The sequence below is a fragment of the Henckelia pumila genome, chromosome 1 (genome assembly GCF_033568475.1).
Source record: "Henckelia pumila isolate YLH828 chromosome 1, ASM3356847v2, whole genome shotgun sequence".
NCBI lineage: Eukaryota > Viridiplantae > Streptophyta > Magnoliopsida > Lamiales > Gesneriaceae > Henckelia > Henckelia pumila.
Window position 1 is genome coordinate 77,808,931 of NC_133120.1, and position 16,212 is coordinate 77,825,142.

General features: G+C 32.1%; 2 protein-coding genes across 2 annotated transcripts; one reads left to right on the top strand and one right to left on the bottom strand.

Moving 5' to 3' along the window:
* Positions 1–7,015: 7,015 nt before the first annotated feature.
* LOC140865830 (uncharacterized) lies at positions 7,016–8,706 on the bottom strand. The gene is made up of 4 exons (XM_073270624.1): positions 8,582–8,706; positions 8,134–8,458; positions 7,280–8,046; positions 7,016–7,094 (listed from the first exon to the last, which is right to left on the bottom strand). The coding sequence occupies exons 1-4, from the start codon at positions 8,704–8,706 to the stop codon at positions 7,016–7,018; spliced, it is 1,296 nt and encodes a 431-aa protein (XP_073126725.1).
* Positions 8,707–13,560: 4,854 nt separating this feature from the next.
* Positions 13,561–16,182, top strand: LOC140889246 (abscisic acid 8'-hydroxylase CYP707A1). The gene is made up of 9 exons (XM_073296959.1): positions 13,561–13,787; positions 13,892–14,213; positions 14,337–14,486; positions 14,625–14,879; positions 14,998–15,087; positions 15,230–15,308; positions 15,415–15,521; positions 15,612–15,733; positions 15,940–16,182. Exons 1-9 carry the CDS (start codon positions 13,582–13,584, stop codon positions 16,064–16,066), a joined length of 1,458 nt encoding a protein of 485 aa, XP_073153060.1. The 5' UTR covers positions 13,561–13,581; the 3' UTR covers positions 16,067–16,182.
* The last annotated feature ends 30 nt before the right edge of the window (positions 16,183–16,212 follow it).

Consider the following 16,212-nt stretch of genomic DNA (forward strand, 5'->3'; position numbering starts at 1 on the left):
TATGGATTGTGGTGTTTACACATGTTTGTGGGTGGAGTGCTATTCTCGTGATGACGATGTAGCGTGGACGCACGAAAAAGATTGCACAATGAATAGTGTTAGAGCACGTATCGCTGCAAGCATTTTAATTGATAGTAATGGGGTCTTCGGTAGAAATGTATGAAGATTTCATTAGAAATATATGAAGATTTCCTTATATGGATGAAACCATTTTGCTGGAATTATTTGATATATTAGCTTGACTAACAAATGTTTGCACTACATCGAGAACTCATCATATAATTTGGAAAAAATATTTAATCTTCTCTTGGACACTTGATTCTAATTAATACTCTACGGTGATGCTAAAATACTCTTTAATGTGTTATTTGGATATTTCAAGAAAAAAGAACCATATGTTGAATATGAGCATAAAACACCTTTTATCTGGCACAAAAAATCAAATTATTGGCACAATATGGACCCAATTTAGTATAAAATATCGAGAACCCGACATATAATTTGGAAAAAATATATAATCTTCTCTTGAACACATAATTCTAATTCATACTCTAGGTGATGCTAAAATACTCCTTAATGTGTTATTTGGATATTTCAAGGAAAAAAAAAACATATGTAGAATATGAGCATAAAAAACATTCTATCCGGCACAAATACTCCAAGTATTGGCACAATAAGGATCTAATTTAGTATAAAACATCGAGAACTCAACATATAATTTGGAAAAAATATTTAATCTTCTCTTGGACACTTGATTCTAATTAATACTCTACGGTGATGCTAAAATACTCCTTAATGTGTTATTTGGATATTTCAAGGAAAAAAAGAACCATATGTTGAATATGAGCATAAAACACCTTTTATCTGGCACAAAAAATCCAATTATTGGCACAATATGGATCCAACTTAGTATAAAACATCGAAAACACGGCATATAATTTGGAAAAAATATTTAATCTTCTCTTGGACACTTGATTCTAATTAATACTCTACGGTGATGCTAAAATACTCCTTAATGTGTTATTTGGATATTTCAAGAAAAAAGAACCATATGTTGAATATGAGCATAAAACACCTTTTATCTGGCACAAAAAATCAAATTATTGGCACAATATGGACACAATTTAGTATAAAATATCGAGAACCCGGCATATAATTTGGAAAAAATATATAATCTTCTCTTGGACACATAATTCTAATTCATACTCTAGGTGATGCTAAAATACTCCTTAATGTGTTATTTGGATATTTCAAGGAAAAAAAAAACATATGTAGAATATGAGCATAAAAAACATTCTATCCGGCACAAATACTCCAAGTATTGGCACAATAAGGATCTAATTTAGTATAAAACATCGAGAACTCAGCATATAATTTGGAAAAAATATTTAATCTTCTCTTGGACACTTGATTCTAATTAATACTCTACGGTGATGCTAAAATACTCCTTAATGTGTTATTTGGATATTTCAAGAAAAAAGAACCATATGTTGAATATGAGCATAAAACACCTTTTATCTGGCACAAAAAATCAAATTATTGGCACAATATGGACCCAATTTAGTATAAAATATCGAGAACCCGGCATATAATTTGGAAAAAATATAATCTTCTCTTGGACACATAATTCTAATTCATACTCTAGGTGATGCTAAAATACTCCTTAATGTGTTATTTGGATATTTCAAGGAAAAAAAAAACATATGTAGAATATGAGCATAAAAAACATTCTATCCGGCACAAATACTCCAAGTATTGGCACAATAAGGATCTAATTTAGTATAAAACATCGAGAACTCAGCATATAATTTGGAAAAAATATTTAATCTTCTCTTGGACACTTGATTCTAATTAATACTCTACGGTGATGCTAAAATACTCCTTAATGTGTTATTTGGATATTTCAAGAAAAAAGAACCATATGTTGAATATGAGCATAAAACACCTTTTATCTGGCACAAAAAATCCAATTATTGGCACAATATGGATCCAACTTAGTATAAAACATCGAAAACACGGCATATAATTTGGAAAAAATATTTAATCTTCTCTTGGACACTTGATTCTAATTAATAGTCTACGGTGATGGAAAAATAATCCTTAATGTGTTATTTGGATATTTCAAGGAAAAAAAAACATATGTAGAATATGAGCATAAAAAACATTCTATCCGGCACAAATACTCCAAGTATTGGCACAATAAGGATCTAATTTAGTATAAAACATTGAGAACTCAGCATATAATTTGGAAAAAATATTTAATCTTCTCTTGGACACTTGATTCTAATTAATACTCTACGGTGATGCTAAAATACTCCTTAATGTGTTATTTGGATATTTCAAGGAAAAAAAAAACATATGTAGAATATGAGCATAAAAAACATTCTATCCGGCACAAATACTCCAAGTATTGGCACAATAAGGATCTAATTTAGTATAAAACATCGAGAACTCAGCATATAATTTGGAAAAAATATTTAATCTTCTCTTGGACACTTGATTCTAATTAATACTCTACGGTGATGCTAAAATACTCCTTAATATGTTATTTGGATATTTCAAGAAAAAAGAACCATATGTTGAATATGAGCATAAAACACCTTTTATCTGGCACAAAAAATCAAATTATTGGCACAATATGGACCCAATTTAGTATAAAATATCGAGAACCCGGCATATAATTTGGAAAAAATATATAATCTTCTCTTGGACACATAATTCTAATTCATACTCTAGGTGATGCTAAAATACTCCTTAATGTGTTATTTGGATATTTCAAGGAAAAAAAAACATATGTAGAATATGAGCATAAAAAACATTCTATCCGGCACAAATACTCCAAGTATTGGCACAATAAGGATCTAATTTAGTATAAAACATCGAGAACTCAGCATATAATTTGGAAAAAATATTTAATCTTCTCTTGGACACTTGATTCTAATTAATACTCTACGGTGATGCTAAAATACTCCTTAATGTGTTATTTGGATATTTCAAGGAAAAAAAGAACCATATGTTGAATATGAGCATAAAACACCTTTTATCTGGCACAAAAAATCCAATTATTGGCACAATATGGATCCAACTTAGTATAAAACATCGAAAACACGGCATATAATTTGGAAAAAATATTTAATCTTCTCTTGGACACTTGATTCTAATTAATAGTCTACGGTGATGGAAAAATAATCCTTAATGTGTTATTTGGATATTTCAAGGAAAAAAAAACATATGTAGAATATGAGCATAAAAAACATTCTATCCGGCACAAATACTCCAAGTATTGGCACAATAAGGATCTAATTTAGTATAAAACATCGAGAACTCAGCATATAATTTGGAAAAAATATTTAATCTTCTCTTGGACACTTGATTCTAATTAATACTCTACGGTGATGCTAAAATACTCCTTAATGTGTTATTTGTATATTTCAAGGAAAAAAAAAACATATGTAGAATATGAGCATAAAAAACATTCTATCCGGCACAAATACTCCAAGTATTGGCACAATAAGGATCTAATTTAGTATAAAACATCGAGAACTCAGCATATAATTTGGAAAAAATATTTAATCTTCTCTTGGACACTTGATTCTAATTAATACTCTACGGTGATGCTAAAATACTCCTTAATGTGTTATTTGGATATTTCAAGAAAAAAGAACCATATGTTGAATATGAGCATAAAACACCTTTTATCTGGCACAAAAAATCAAATTATTGGCACAATATGGACCCAATTTAGTATAAAATATCGAGAACCCGGCATATAATTTGGAAAAAATATATAATCTTCTCTTGGACACATAATTCTAATTCATACTCTAGGTGATGCTAAAATACTCCTTAATGTGTTATTTGGATATTTCAAGGAAAAAAAAAACATATGTAGAATATGAGCATAAAAAACATTCTATCCGGCACAAATACTCCAAGTATTGGCACAATAAGGATCTAATTTAGTATAAAACATCGAGAACTCAGCATATAATTTGGAAAAAATATTTAATCTTCTCTTGGACACTTGATTCTAATTAATACTCTACGGTGATGCTAAAATACTCCTTAATGTGTTATTTGGATATTTCAAGAAAAAAGAACCATATGTTGAATATGAGCATAAAACACCTTTTATCTGGCACAAAAAATCCAATTATTGGCACAATATGGATCCAACTTAGTATAAAACATCGAAAACACGGCATATAATTTGGAAAAAATATTTAATCTTCTCTTGGACACTTGATTCTAATTAATAGTCTACGGTGATGGAAAAATAATCCTTAATGTGTTATTTGGATATTTCAAGGAAAAAAAAAACATATGTAGAATATGAGCATAAAAAACATTCTATCCGGCACAAATACTCCAAGTATTGGCACAATAAGGATCTAATTTAGTATAAAACATCGAGAACTCAGCATATAATTTGGAAAAAATATTTAATCTTCTCTTGGACACTTGATTCTAATTAATACTCTACGGTGATGCTAAAATACTCCTTAATGTGTTATTTGGATATTTCAAGGAAAAAAAAACATATGTAGAATATGAGCATAAAAAACATTCTATCCGGCACAAATACTCCAAGTATTGGCACAATAAGGATCTAATTTAGTATAAAACATCGAGAACTCAGCATATAATTTGGAAAAAATATTTAATCTTCTCTTGGACACTTGATTCTAATTAATACTCTACGGTGATGCTAAAATACTCCTTAATGTGTTATTTGGATATTTCAAGAAAAAAGAACCATATGTTGAATATGAGCATAAAACACCTTTTATCTGGCACAAAAATCAAATTATTGGCACAATATGGACCCAATTTAGTATAAAATATCGAGAACCCGGCATATAATTTGGAAAAAATATATAATCTTCTCTTGGACACATAATTCTAATTCATACTCTAGGTGATGCTAAAATACTCCTTAATGTGTTATTTGGATATTTCAAGGAAAAAAAAAACATATGTAGAATATGAGCATAAAAAACATTCTATCCGGCACAAATACTCCAAGTATTGGCATAATAAGGATCTAATTTAGTATAAAACATCGAGAACTCAGCATATAATTTGGAAAAAATATTTAATCTTCTCTTGGACACTTGATTCTAATTAATACTCTACGGTGATGCTAAAATACTCCTTAATGTGTTATTTGGATATTTCAAGAAAAAAGAACCATATGTTGAATATGAGCATAAAACACCTTTTATCTGGCACAAATAATCAAATTATTGACATATTATGGACCCAATTTAGTATAAAACATCGAGAACCCGACATATAATTTGGAAAAAATATATAATCTTCTCTTGGACACATAATTTTAATTAATACTCTAGGTGATGCTAAAATACTCCTTAATGTGTTATTTGGATATTTCAAGGAAAAAAAAAACATATGTAGAATATGAGCATAAAAAACATTCTATCCGGCACAAATACTCCAAGTATTGGCACAATAAGGATCTAATTTAGTATAAAACATCGAGAACTCAGCATATAATTTGGAAAAAATATTTAATCTTCTCTTGGACACTTGATTCTAATTAATACTCTACGGTGATGCTAAAATACTCCTTAATGTGTTATTTGGATATTTCAAGAAAAAAGAACCATATGTTGAATATGAGCATAAAACACCTTTTATCTGGCACAAAAAATCAAATTATTGGCACAATATGGACCCAATTTAGTATAAAATATCGAGAACCCGGCATATAATTTGGAAAAAATATATAATCTTCTCTTGGACACATAATTCTAATTCATACTCTAGGTGATGCTAAAATACTCCTTAATGTGTTATTTGGATATTTCAAGGAAAAAAAAAACATATGTAGAATATGAGCATAAAAAACATTCTATCCGGCACAAATACTCCAAGTATTGGCACAATAAGGATCTAATTTAGTATAAAACATCGAGAACTCAGCATATAATTTGGAAAAAATATTTAATCTTCTCTTGGACACTTGATTCTAATTAATACTCTACGGTGATGCTAAAATACTCCTTAATGTGTTATTTGGATATTTCAAGAAAAAAGAACCATATGTTGAATATGAGCATAAAACACATTTTATCTGGCACAAAAAATCCAATTATTGGCATAATATGGACCCAATTTAGTATAAAACATCGAGAACCCGACATATAATTTGGAAAAAATATATAATCTTCTCTTGGACACATAATTTTAATTAATACTCTAGGTGATGCTAAAATACTCCTTAATGTGTTATTTGGATATTTCAAGGAAAAAAAAACATATGTAGAATATGAGCATAAAAAACATTCTATCCGGCACAAATACTCCAAGTATTGTCACAATAAGGATCTAATTTAGTATAAAACATTGAGAACTCAGCATATAATTTGGAAAAAATATTTAATCTTCTCTTGGACACTTGATTCTAATTAATACTCTACGGTGATGCTAAAATACTCCTTAATGTGTTATTTGGATATTTCAAGAAAAAAGAACTATATGTTGAATATAAGCATAAAACACCTTTTATCTGGCACAAAAAATCCAATTATTGGCACAATATGGATCCAACTTAGTATAAAACATCGAAAACACGGCATATAATTTGGAAAAAATATTTAATCTTCTCTTGGACACTTGATTCTAATTAATAGTCTACGGTGATGGAAAAATAATCCTTAATGTGTTATTTGGATATTTCAAGGAAAAAAAAACATATGTCGAATATGAGCATAAAACACCTTTTATCCGGAACAAATACTCCAAGTATTGGCACAATATGGATCCAATTTAGTATAAAACATCGAAAACACGACATATAATTTGAAATCAGCACTTAACATAAGAGTTTAATCATCAATACACCGACCATTTCATAATGCATGTCTCAAAAATAATTACGCAAACAACATCCACCGTTTTGTTCAACCGCTTAAAGATTTTAAAGTCTAACACAACCAACAACGTCTTATACCAACACAGTATTCTTGTTGATTTCAAACCAAAAATTAAATCACAAAATGCCACCAGATCTTGTAGCTCTTTTTCCACAACATTCACTGCTACTTTCTTGGTTTAGTAAACTCTTGTGCCTGCAAGAAATGAAAACAATAAATGAGAGATTGATATAGAATTTTAAAAATTAATAACATCACAAAACAATTAGTATAATCGAATGAAAATATATGGTATTATTGTTTGTGTCAATCAAACCAATTATGGCACTGGTTCTTTGCATGTTCGTCTATTATGTCCTTGTCCATGACATCTCCCACACTTTTTCACACGTTGTTCAACTTGAGAAGGTATTCGCTTAGTCCTTCTACGTCCTGGCTGGCTACGGGTTGTAGGAGCGTAAATGGTAAGTCCGTCATCGAGATATCCCTCATTCATGTTAGATGTTGGAATGAGATTAATGATTCCTTTGTAAGCTTGGCGGTACATGCCCACCTTAAAATATCCATCACAGAATTGATAGACAGATAGAGACTTAGATTCTATACATGCGCAAGCATGCTTGCACGGGAGCCTATATATCTGCCAAGCTCGACATGAACATTGCCATGAATTTAAATCCACTGCAAAAGTTTTGTCCCCATCTACAACCTCAAACTGAGATCCACAAGACTTGAGAACCTTTAAGGTTCGAGATTTACCATATGCAATCGACACATCCTTCTCCTTTCTTGGACTTAGTTCTCGTGTCATCTCCAATGTTTTTTCTCGTCTTTGCTGCATTATGGTCATTATTTGAATGCGTATATTATCTACCATAGCCACAATAGGTAGATGGCGCGCAGGTTTTACCCAATTGTTCCAGCTTTCAACAATATTATTGTTGATGACACCCCATCGCTCACCCAAAAACAAAGAATTGGCCCAATTTTCTGGGGATGAGCTCACAAGAAAATCTTGGGCGAGCGGCATTGAATCAGTTATACTTTTTATATGTTGAGTAAACTCATGTCTTAATGGGGTGTAAGCTGCTTTTTTCAAGACAGAAGACCAATGTTTTTTGTTATGGAGAGGATACCTACGCAACACCTTCAAAAATAAAATTTAAAAATAAAAACCTATTGATAGAAAAATAAAAATATGACTGAAATATTGTTAAATCAATATACGACAAACCTGTTTGACGAAGTTATCGACCAGATGTCTCAGACAATAAGAATGATAACTACCAGGGAACACAGATTTAATTGCCTTGATCAATCCAGGATGTCGATCAGAGAAAAAAGTATACCTATGGAATACCATGATGTATTGGGATGCCAAGACATTTTTTAAATGGTAGCAAAACCATTCCCAGTTAGAATCATTTTCTGCATCCACAACTGCATATGCCAGTGTAAAAATATCATCGTTTGCATCCTTGGACACAGCGACTAATAAACATCCTTTGTACTTGTTCTTAATGTGAGTTCCATCCAAAAATATTAATGGTCGACAACCACTAATAAAACCAACAAGACATGCGTGAAAACATATGAACAATCGTCTAAATTTTTGTGTCATCGGATCAATTTCACATTCAACAAAACTCCCGGGATTTGTTTCTTTAACATTTTGACAATACCATCGCAACTTATCATACGATCCCTCATTAGTCCCATGAATATCATGCATTGCCATTTCTTTGCCTGCCCAAACTCTATGATACTCAAGTTCTACACCATAATCTCTTTGAAGGTCCTTCATCATTGTACATGGACGATATGATGGCTCTCCCCTTAACTTCTCCTTCACCAAGTTAGCTACCCAAGATGCATTAGCTTTAGGATGACCTCTAGTTCGCAAATTATCGTCCCCACAACTATGGCTTAAGTTGCATTTTCTTATGCCGAATGAATTGTCAGATTTATGTTTTGAGACATAAATTTTCCACTGACATTTTTCTTCGCTGCAAACAACTAAGATCTTTTCACTTTCATTTTTCCTATAAGAAAATGACTTTCTTGTGGCAATAGCATAGTTTTTAAGACAAATCCTGAATTCTGCAGCATCTTTAAATGTTTGGCCGTCACCACGTATGCAATTAACCCAAGAATCGATAGAATTGCTTAAAGTGCAAACTTCAAGCTCGTGACCTCCGTCCGTAGAAACGTCATCATCGAAATCAAACCTTACCATTTCAAATACAAATCAATTGAATACATGAGCAAACAACTCAATATTCGTTTATAAAAAATTTAACTTGCATTAAAAACTATAACACGTTTTAAATATCATTAATTAACTAATATACAAAATAAACAATGAAAAAAAAATTCATGTTCTGTACAAAATTAAATAACCAGCAAAAAATATCATGAAGTTTGTAAATTCTGAAACCTTGCACTTAGACCAAAATAACAATGCAAAAATATTACCTTTCAGCATTTATGTTACCCTGACTCTGATCATCTTTTGCAACTGCTCTCAAACTGATCATATTCAATTTCAAACAAATATGAAGGTTTATCATGTTTCGGACGTCATCATCTTCATTCAGAGTCACTGCAATCTTCTCATGAGGTGCTATGTATTGCAATACCGTTAATTCAGGATTAATAGCATTACATTTTCGTCCTAGACTCTGGAATATCTCCAATAGAGTTGCACCATTAGGAATTGAAATCAAATAAAGACCTTTGGCATAGCGGCAACTTCCAAGAAATGAAAAATTACCGCTCCCAGATCCGGCTTCCATGATCTGGAATATCTGGAAAATTTAAAATACCACAAAGAAAAATAATGCAAATCACACCAAAAAAATCCAACTAACCAAAAATTATGCATCAAAACTAAACGAACAAGATAAATAAATCAACCAAACCGACAAAAATTGAAGAAAAATTCAATCAAAGCACACCATAGTAATTCACATACTTTATTTAATATAATATATCAAACATATATGATAGCATAACGTAAAAAAATCTATACGTGTAGAAATCAAGTGTAATGTAAAAAAATCATGTAATTATTTTCGTTCGTTCGTTCGATTCATGAAGCAAGCCGAGCATGTTCGCTTTTACAACTTCATGAACAAGAACCTGAGAGCGTGGGTACTAAAAATAATAATTACAATAATTGTTTATAATACGATATCTAATTATTTATAATAACGAGTATTCACAAAAATTCAATGAGTCAATGAAGATTGCAATGAACCAGTGAAGATTTATAATTAGAAATACCCACAGCCTAATCATGTTGCTTAAACATAGCATGCATATAGATGAGTTATTGAAACATTGAAATGAGCCGATGAAGAATTACAATTAAAACAAAACCACAGCCTAATCGCTCAAATACCGATCTCGTAACACTAGATCCCATTTTCTACACCAAATTTCAATCCAAAATCCTATTTTACAAATTAATAACCACACAAGCACATAACAACATAAGAATTAAAAAAGAGCGCAAACCGGGTTGAAGCTTCTCGGATCTGCGGAAGGCCCCTGCGAGAATTTCAATTAATCGAACAGGAAGGAGACTCTGAAAAATTGAATGGGAATGGATACAATAACGTTGAGAAGCGTCCGTATGCCCGTATTAATGGCGATGCTACGGCGGCGGCGAGCTATGGTGGCATCAACGATCGCATCGCAGACAAGTGGAGGGAGGAGAGGAGACGGGGCGAAGCGATCCTGAGTTTGAAGCGATGCAAAGGCGACTACATAGACCCGACTTCGCCGGTCGTTGGGCAAGTTTTCCGGTGATGGGCCAATTCGGCCGGTGAATGATTTGGGGCTTAGGGATTTCTGGTGAAGAATTCTGCCGAGTCGCACGTGAAGGAGGGGATGAAGGTGAGAGAATAACAAATGGGAAATAAAATGGTAAATTATTTTAAGAAATGTGCAATAGGGAGTAAAAAATAAGAGAAAAGCTTTGTCAGGTACCAAATTTAAAGATTTATTAGCTTGGGTACTGAACACTAAGTTTATTTTGTGAATGGGGATTTTACTCAAATTTACCCTTAAAGTATATTGATAATTAGTCTTGGACGGAAATTTTAATACTTGGCATTTGATCATATACAAAAGAACACATGATCTCTGATCTAAACTTTATCATTTTAGCCATTGGATGAAGAATTAGCTTACCATATATAGGGTGGGTCGGTACGGTATATCGTACCGAAAACCGAATACCGTACCAAAAAAATCGGTATGAAATTTTTTCATACCGATACCGTACCGTATACCGAATATACCGAACTTTCGGTATGACAAAAATCTATACCGTGTAGTGATATTGAATTCAAAAAAAAATTGGGTATATCGAAAAAAATTCGGTATACCGGCAAAAAAGTCGGTACCGACTTTTTTTCGGTATACCGAAAATTTTCATATATATATAAAAAAATTTATTTTTCGATATATCGATATATATACCGAAAAAAAATTATCATACCGATACCGAAAATTTTGGTACGGTATCATGCCGTACCGAAATTTTCGATAAACCAATTTTTTCGATAATTTCGGTAATTTTTTTGGTACGATTTTTCGGTATTTTTCTCCACCCCTAACCATATATAGTAATTAGTAATTAACATCAATCAACTAGGTTTCCTGCAGAGACGCTTATCAATTAATATATAGAGTCATAATATAATTTTGGAATATCTAAAACATAATACATCTTATCAAATTAGATTTTACTATATTATAACATAATATTTTTCTTTATATTTTATTTTTTTCTCTTACCATCTCAATATAAAATCTGAAAAATCAATAACTTTTGTTCAAATATTTTTATAAAAAATACTTCATTCTTTGTTTTTTTTTATGAAACATGTTACTTGTGCTATGATCTGCTAATATTAATTAAATAGTTGGACCACAAGAATTCCAAACATAATTTATATATACCAGTGTTCCTCTCAACGCGTTGGTTAGAATATTTATTTAAACATGATAATTTTTGTTATTTTCAAATTAATGAATTTTATCACTATTTTTTTTTAGTGAGAGTGATATAACCATATAAAACTTTAGAAATATAGATATGAATTTAAATTTTTTTGAAAAGTGGATAAGCTTACAAAAATAACTACTCTATAGATCTAATGCTTTATAATACAGTATAGACATTGATATTTCAATTATTTTATAAATGAAAAAGTTAAATTTAAATATTATCGAAAAAATAATATTTATATATAACATACAATATTCAATATATTATATGATTTTATACATACGCAACGCGTGTATGCGATTATGCTTAGTTATCAGAAAACAAGAACATGCTAGAAGTCTCTAGTGTTTTCTTGTGCTTGCCGTAGTACACTATAATATTGCTCCGATCCCAAACGTGACATGAGTACCAACATTTATTGCCATGGGGACTTGTGACTTGTGAGGCACCGCCCGCGACATTGGGGCCTTTAAGTTAGGCACCGCCCCCTCTCTCTGAGGCCTCGTCGGGTTTATTTTAAATTAAACTATATCGAAGTGATTTTTTTGTTAGTGTATTTAAGATAATTTTGTAATTTAAAACGTGCACATATCTACATGTAGTATAAGGAAAAAAGGTTTATATTTTAGATCTGGAAAATAAATTTTCTAGTAAGGGTTTCATAAGAATTATTTACTGATACAATTATACAAATGACGTTCGAGAAAAATTGACGAAACGATACGATGTCATGTGCTTATATCGATTACTATCGACAAGTAATTGTCATCTAATGTATTTTTGCCTCACGATAGTTGCAACAAGATGCCGCTTTCATAAGATGGTAATTAATTAATAAGAAATTTTTATTATATTATAAATTATAATTATGTATTCGTCTCTTAGAAACACTGATATATATGATCAAGTACGTGGTGAGACTTGATTGTTTTTCTCTAATAATAAATTACGACGATTTTAACCAGCAAACACATGAAAGTAATTCCCGTAAATAACTGCATGTATAGAAAATTCATGAACCCAAATCAAATTTGAAAATGGGCTAAGTACCCACTTCTTAGTCGTGAGACAATATTATGGATCTTTATCCGTGAGACGGATTGATGCAAACCATATCTTCAATGAAATGTTATATTTTTGGCCTATATATAACATAATAATTTATCATGAATAGGTTAAGTCGGAAATCTGTCTTACAAATTGTCCAATGAGGCCGTCTCATAAAATTTTTAACTCATATGTCAATAAATTTATTATTTATCACTTATAACTATCTCCGTGATCATAATTTTACAGTGTTACACGATCGCATATTAATGCAACGTACTGAATAGAAACCAGTGATCAGTATTTATAGATATGGATAGAATTTATATTGGTGAAATGATCCAAAAAAATGAAGCATGATCCCAAAACTTAATGAAAACTACTATTGCCTATCACGTTTCGAAGGAAAATGGATCAGGATATTGAATAAATAAAGCAGTCACTGTTTAGGATTTGGGATTTCTCAATATTGTTGCTATTTAATTTTTAGAAAGCTTTAATTAATACCTTTGTCTATATCCAAAACTTCCCGGCCGCCTATATAAACCCATGAAATTCTTACAATTTTTTCCCCATTACATGCACAATATTATAAGTAAAGTGAGGGGAAAAAATATGGAGAAAGCAATTTTCTTTGTGCCTGTCTTAATATTCTCCTTGACTACACTTTATTACTATGTTATTCTACCAAGAAACAAGAAAAAATGTCATGAAAATAAGTCTAAACTTCCTCCAGGTTCAATGGGGTGGCCTTATATTGGAGAAACACTCCAACTCTACTCTCAAAGTCCAAATGTCTTCTTCTCTGATAGGCAAACAAGGTTTCATGATTCTCTCTTTATTCTAGCTTTCTTTTCTTTAATTCTTTACTACAAGAAAGCTTGAAAAAATGGTGTTTAATTTTAATTTGTTTGCGAAATTTCAGGTATGGAGAAATCTTCAAGACGAAGATACTAGGATGTCCTTGTGTGGTGGTTACGAGCCCGGAGGCGGTCCGGTTTGTGCTGATAAACCAGGCGAACTTGTTCAAGCCAACATATCCTAAGAGCAAGGAAGATTTGATCGGGCCTTGGGCTGTGTTTTTCCATCAGAATGAGTATCATATTCGCCTCAGGAAGCTGGTTCAGGCTTCGTTGTATCCGGGGGCGATTCGCAGTCTTGTGACAGACATCGAAGATTTAACAGTTTCTGCTTTGAGTTCCATGGCTGATGGAAGACTTGTCAACACTTTCAGTGAGATGAAAAGGGTTGGTTAATTTCTTTACGTGAAATATTTAATTAATGCATGATCAGAAGTGTATTCATCTAAAGTACTTTACTTAATTGGTTATTTGTTTTGTAATAATTATATATACATGTTGTACGTGCAGCTCTCTTTTGAAGTAGGTATATTGGCGATTTTTGGCAATTTGGAGTCTCATTATAAAGAAGCATTGAGAAAGAACTATATTATAGTCGATAGAGGTTACAATTCGTTACCGACAAATTTACCAGGAACCCGATATCGTGCAGCCTTGAAGGTAAGAATATATATTTACGTATCTAATTTTACTTCAACTACTGTGATATATAATATATACCTCGTCAGGACAAGTAGTACATATGATTTTTTACTGTCTATAATTATTCTTAATGATTTCTATGTCAATTCATTGAAGGCAAGAAAGAGGCTAGGTGAAATTCTTAACAGCATTACAAGAGAAAGAAAGGAAAAGAAGGCACCAGCTGCAGGGAAGGACCTTTTAAGTTGTATGCTGGATTCGAAAAACGAAAGCGGTGAAACTCTTAGCGAGGATCAAATCGCTGATAACATAATCGGGGTACTTTTCGCGGCACAAGACACTACAGCTAGTTCTTTGACATGGGTCATTAAGTACCTTCACGACAACCCGAAAATTCTCGAGGCTGTTAAGGTATGTAACATATATATATAGTGAGGCACGTACGTGGAAGAAAAAGTTATGTATAGTTGATTGGGAGAGTGTTGTGATTATATATGTGCGATTAATCTTTACAATGTGTTGCATGCAGGCCGAACAGAGGGAGATTTACATGTCGAATGGTTGCGGGACGGGGCATTTGACATGGAATCAGACGAGAACTATGCCGGTAACACATAAGGTAAAGTGTGCTAATTATGCACACATGCATAATGATCGTGAAAGCATGTTAAAGATCGTGTGTTAATTCAAGGAAAAAAGATGTTTTTTTTATCATGGTTTTCAGTGGAAAATTCTTGAAAAAAGTGGGTTTTTTTATTCAGGTGATTTTGGAGAGTTTGAGAATGGCAAGCATTATATCTTTCACTTTTAGAGAGGCTGTGACAGATGTAGAATATAAAGGTGAACTTTTCACAGACCAAACCTCACACGCTTCCACTAAGTTATTCGAAAATTTCATGAAATGATGAAACTTATAATCAGTGACTCGTAAATTTTACAATGACAGGATACCTTATTCCAAAAGGGTGGAAAGTGATGCCCTTATTTAGAAATATTCATAGCAATCCAGAATTTTTTACTGATCCTCAGAAATTTGACCCTTCAAGATTCAAGGTATAAATATACATACATACACATTTGACATTCCATATTATTAACATATTCCTACCAATGTCTTATTCATGTTTCCACATGACACTGCAGGACACTGCACCAAATCCTAGCACTTTCATGCCATTTGGTGGCGGAGTACATGCCTGCCCCGGCAACGAACTCGCCAAGCTTGAGATCCTAATTATGTTACACCATCTAGCCTCTCGATTCAGGTACACATAATATGTATCCCCCCAAGTCAAATATTCCATGATATACCCGAAAAAGGCATCCTCCGTTACCATTTCCGCCACATCACCCCTTCTAGTCGACCCGATGGATCAGATCAGTCGATATGGAGATCTCTTGTACGTGGTGAGTGGCGTTTATGATATCTGATGAAATCTAACTTTACGCTGATATGTTGTTGTGGTTGTAGGTATGAATTGGTGGGATCCGAAAGCGATGGGATTCAATATGGTCCATTCCCAGTCCCATTGCATGGGCTACCAGCAAGATTTTGGAAACATGAAGAATCCACCAACTCAAGAGTGCTTCCATTATAGAACGGGCACAACATGATGCCATATGTCAAACTATATATTAAGCCAATTAATCTTAGCTCACATTATTATTATTATTATATTTTTTTTTGGTGCTAGCTCTTTCATTTCCAAACTCATTGGGGGAATATATATATATATATATATAT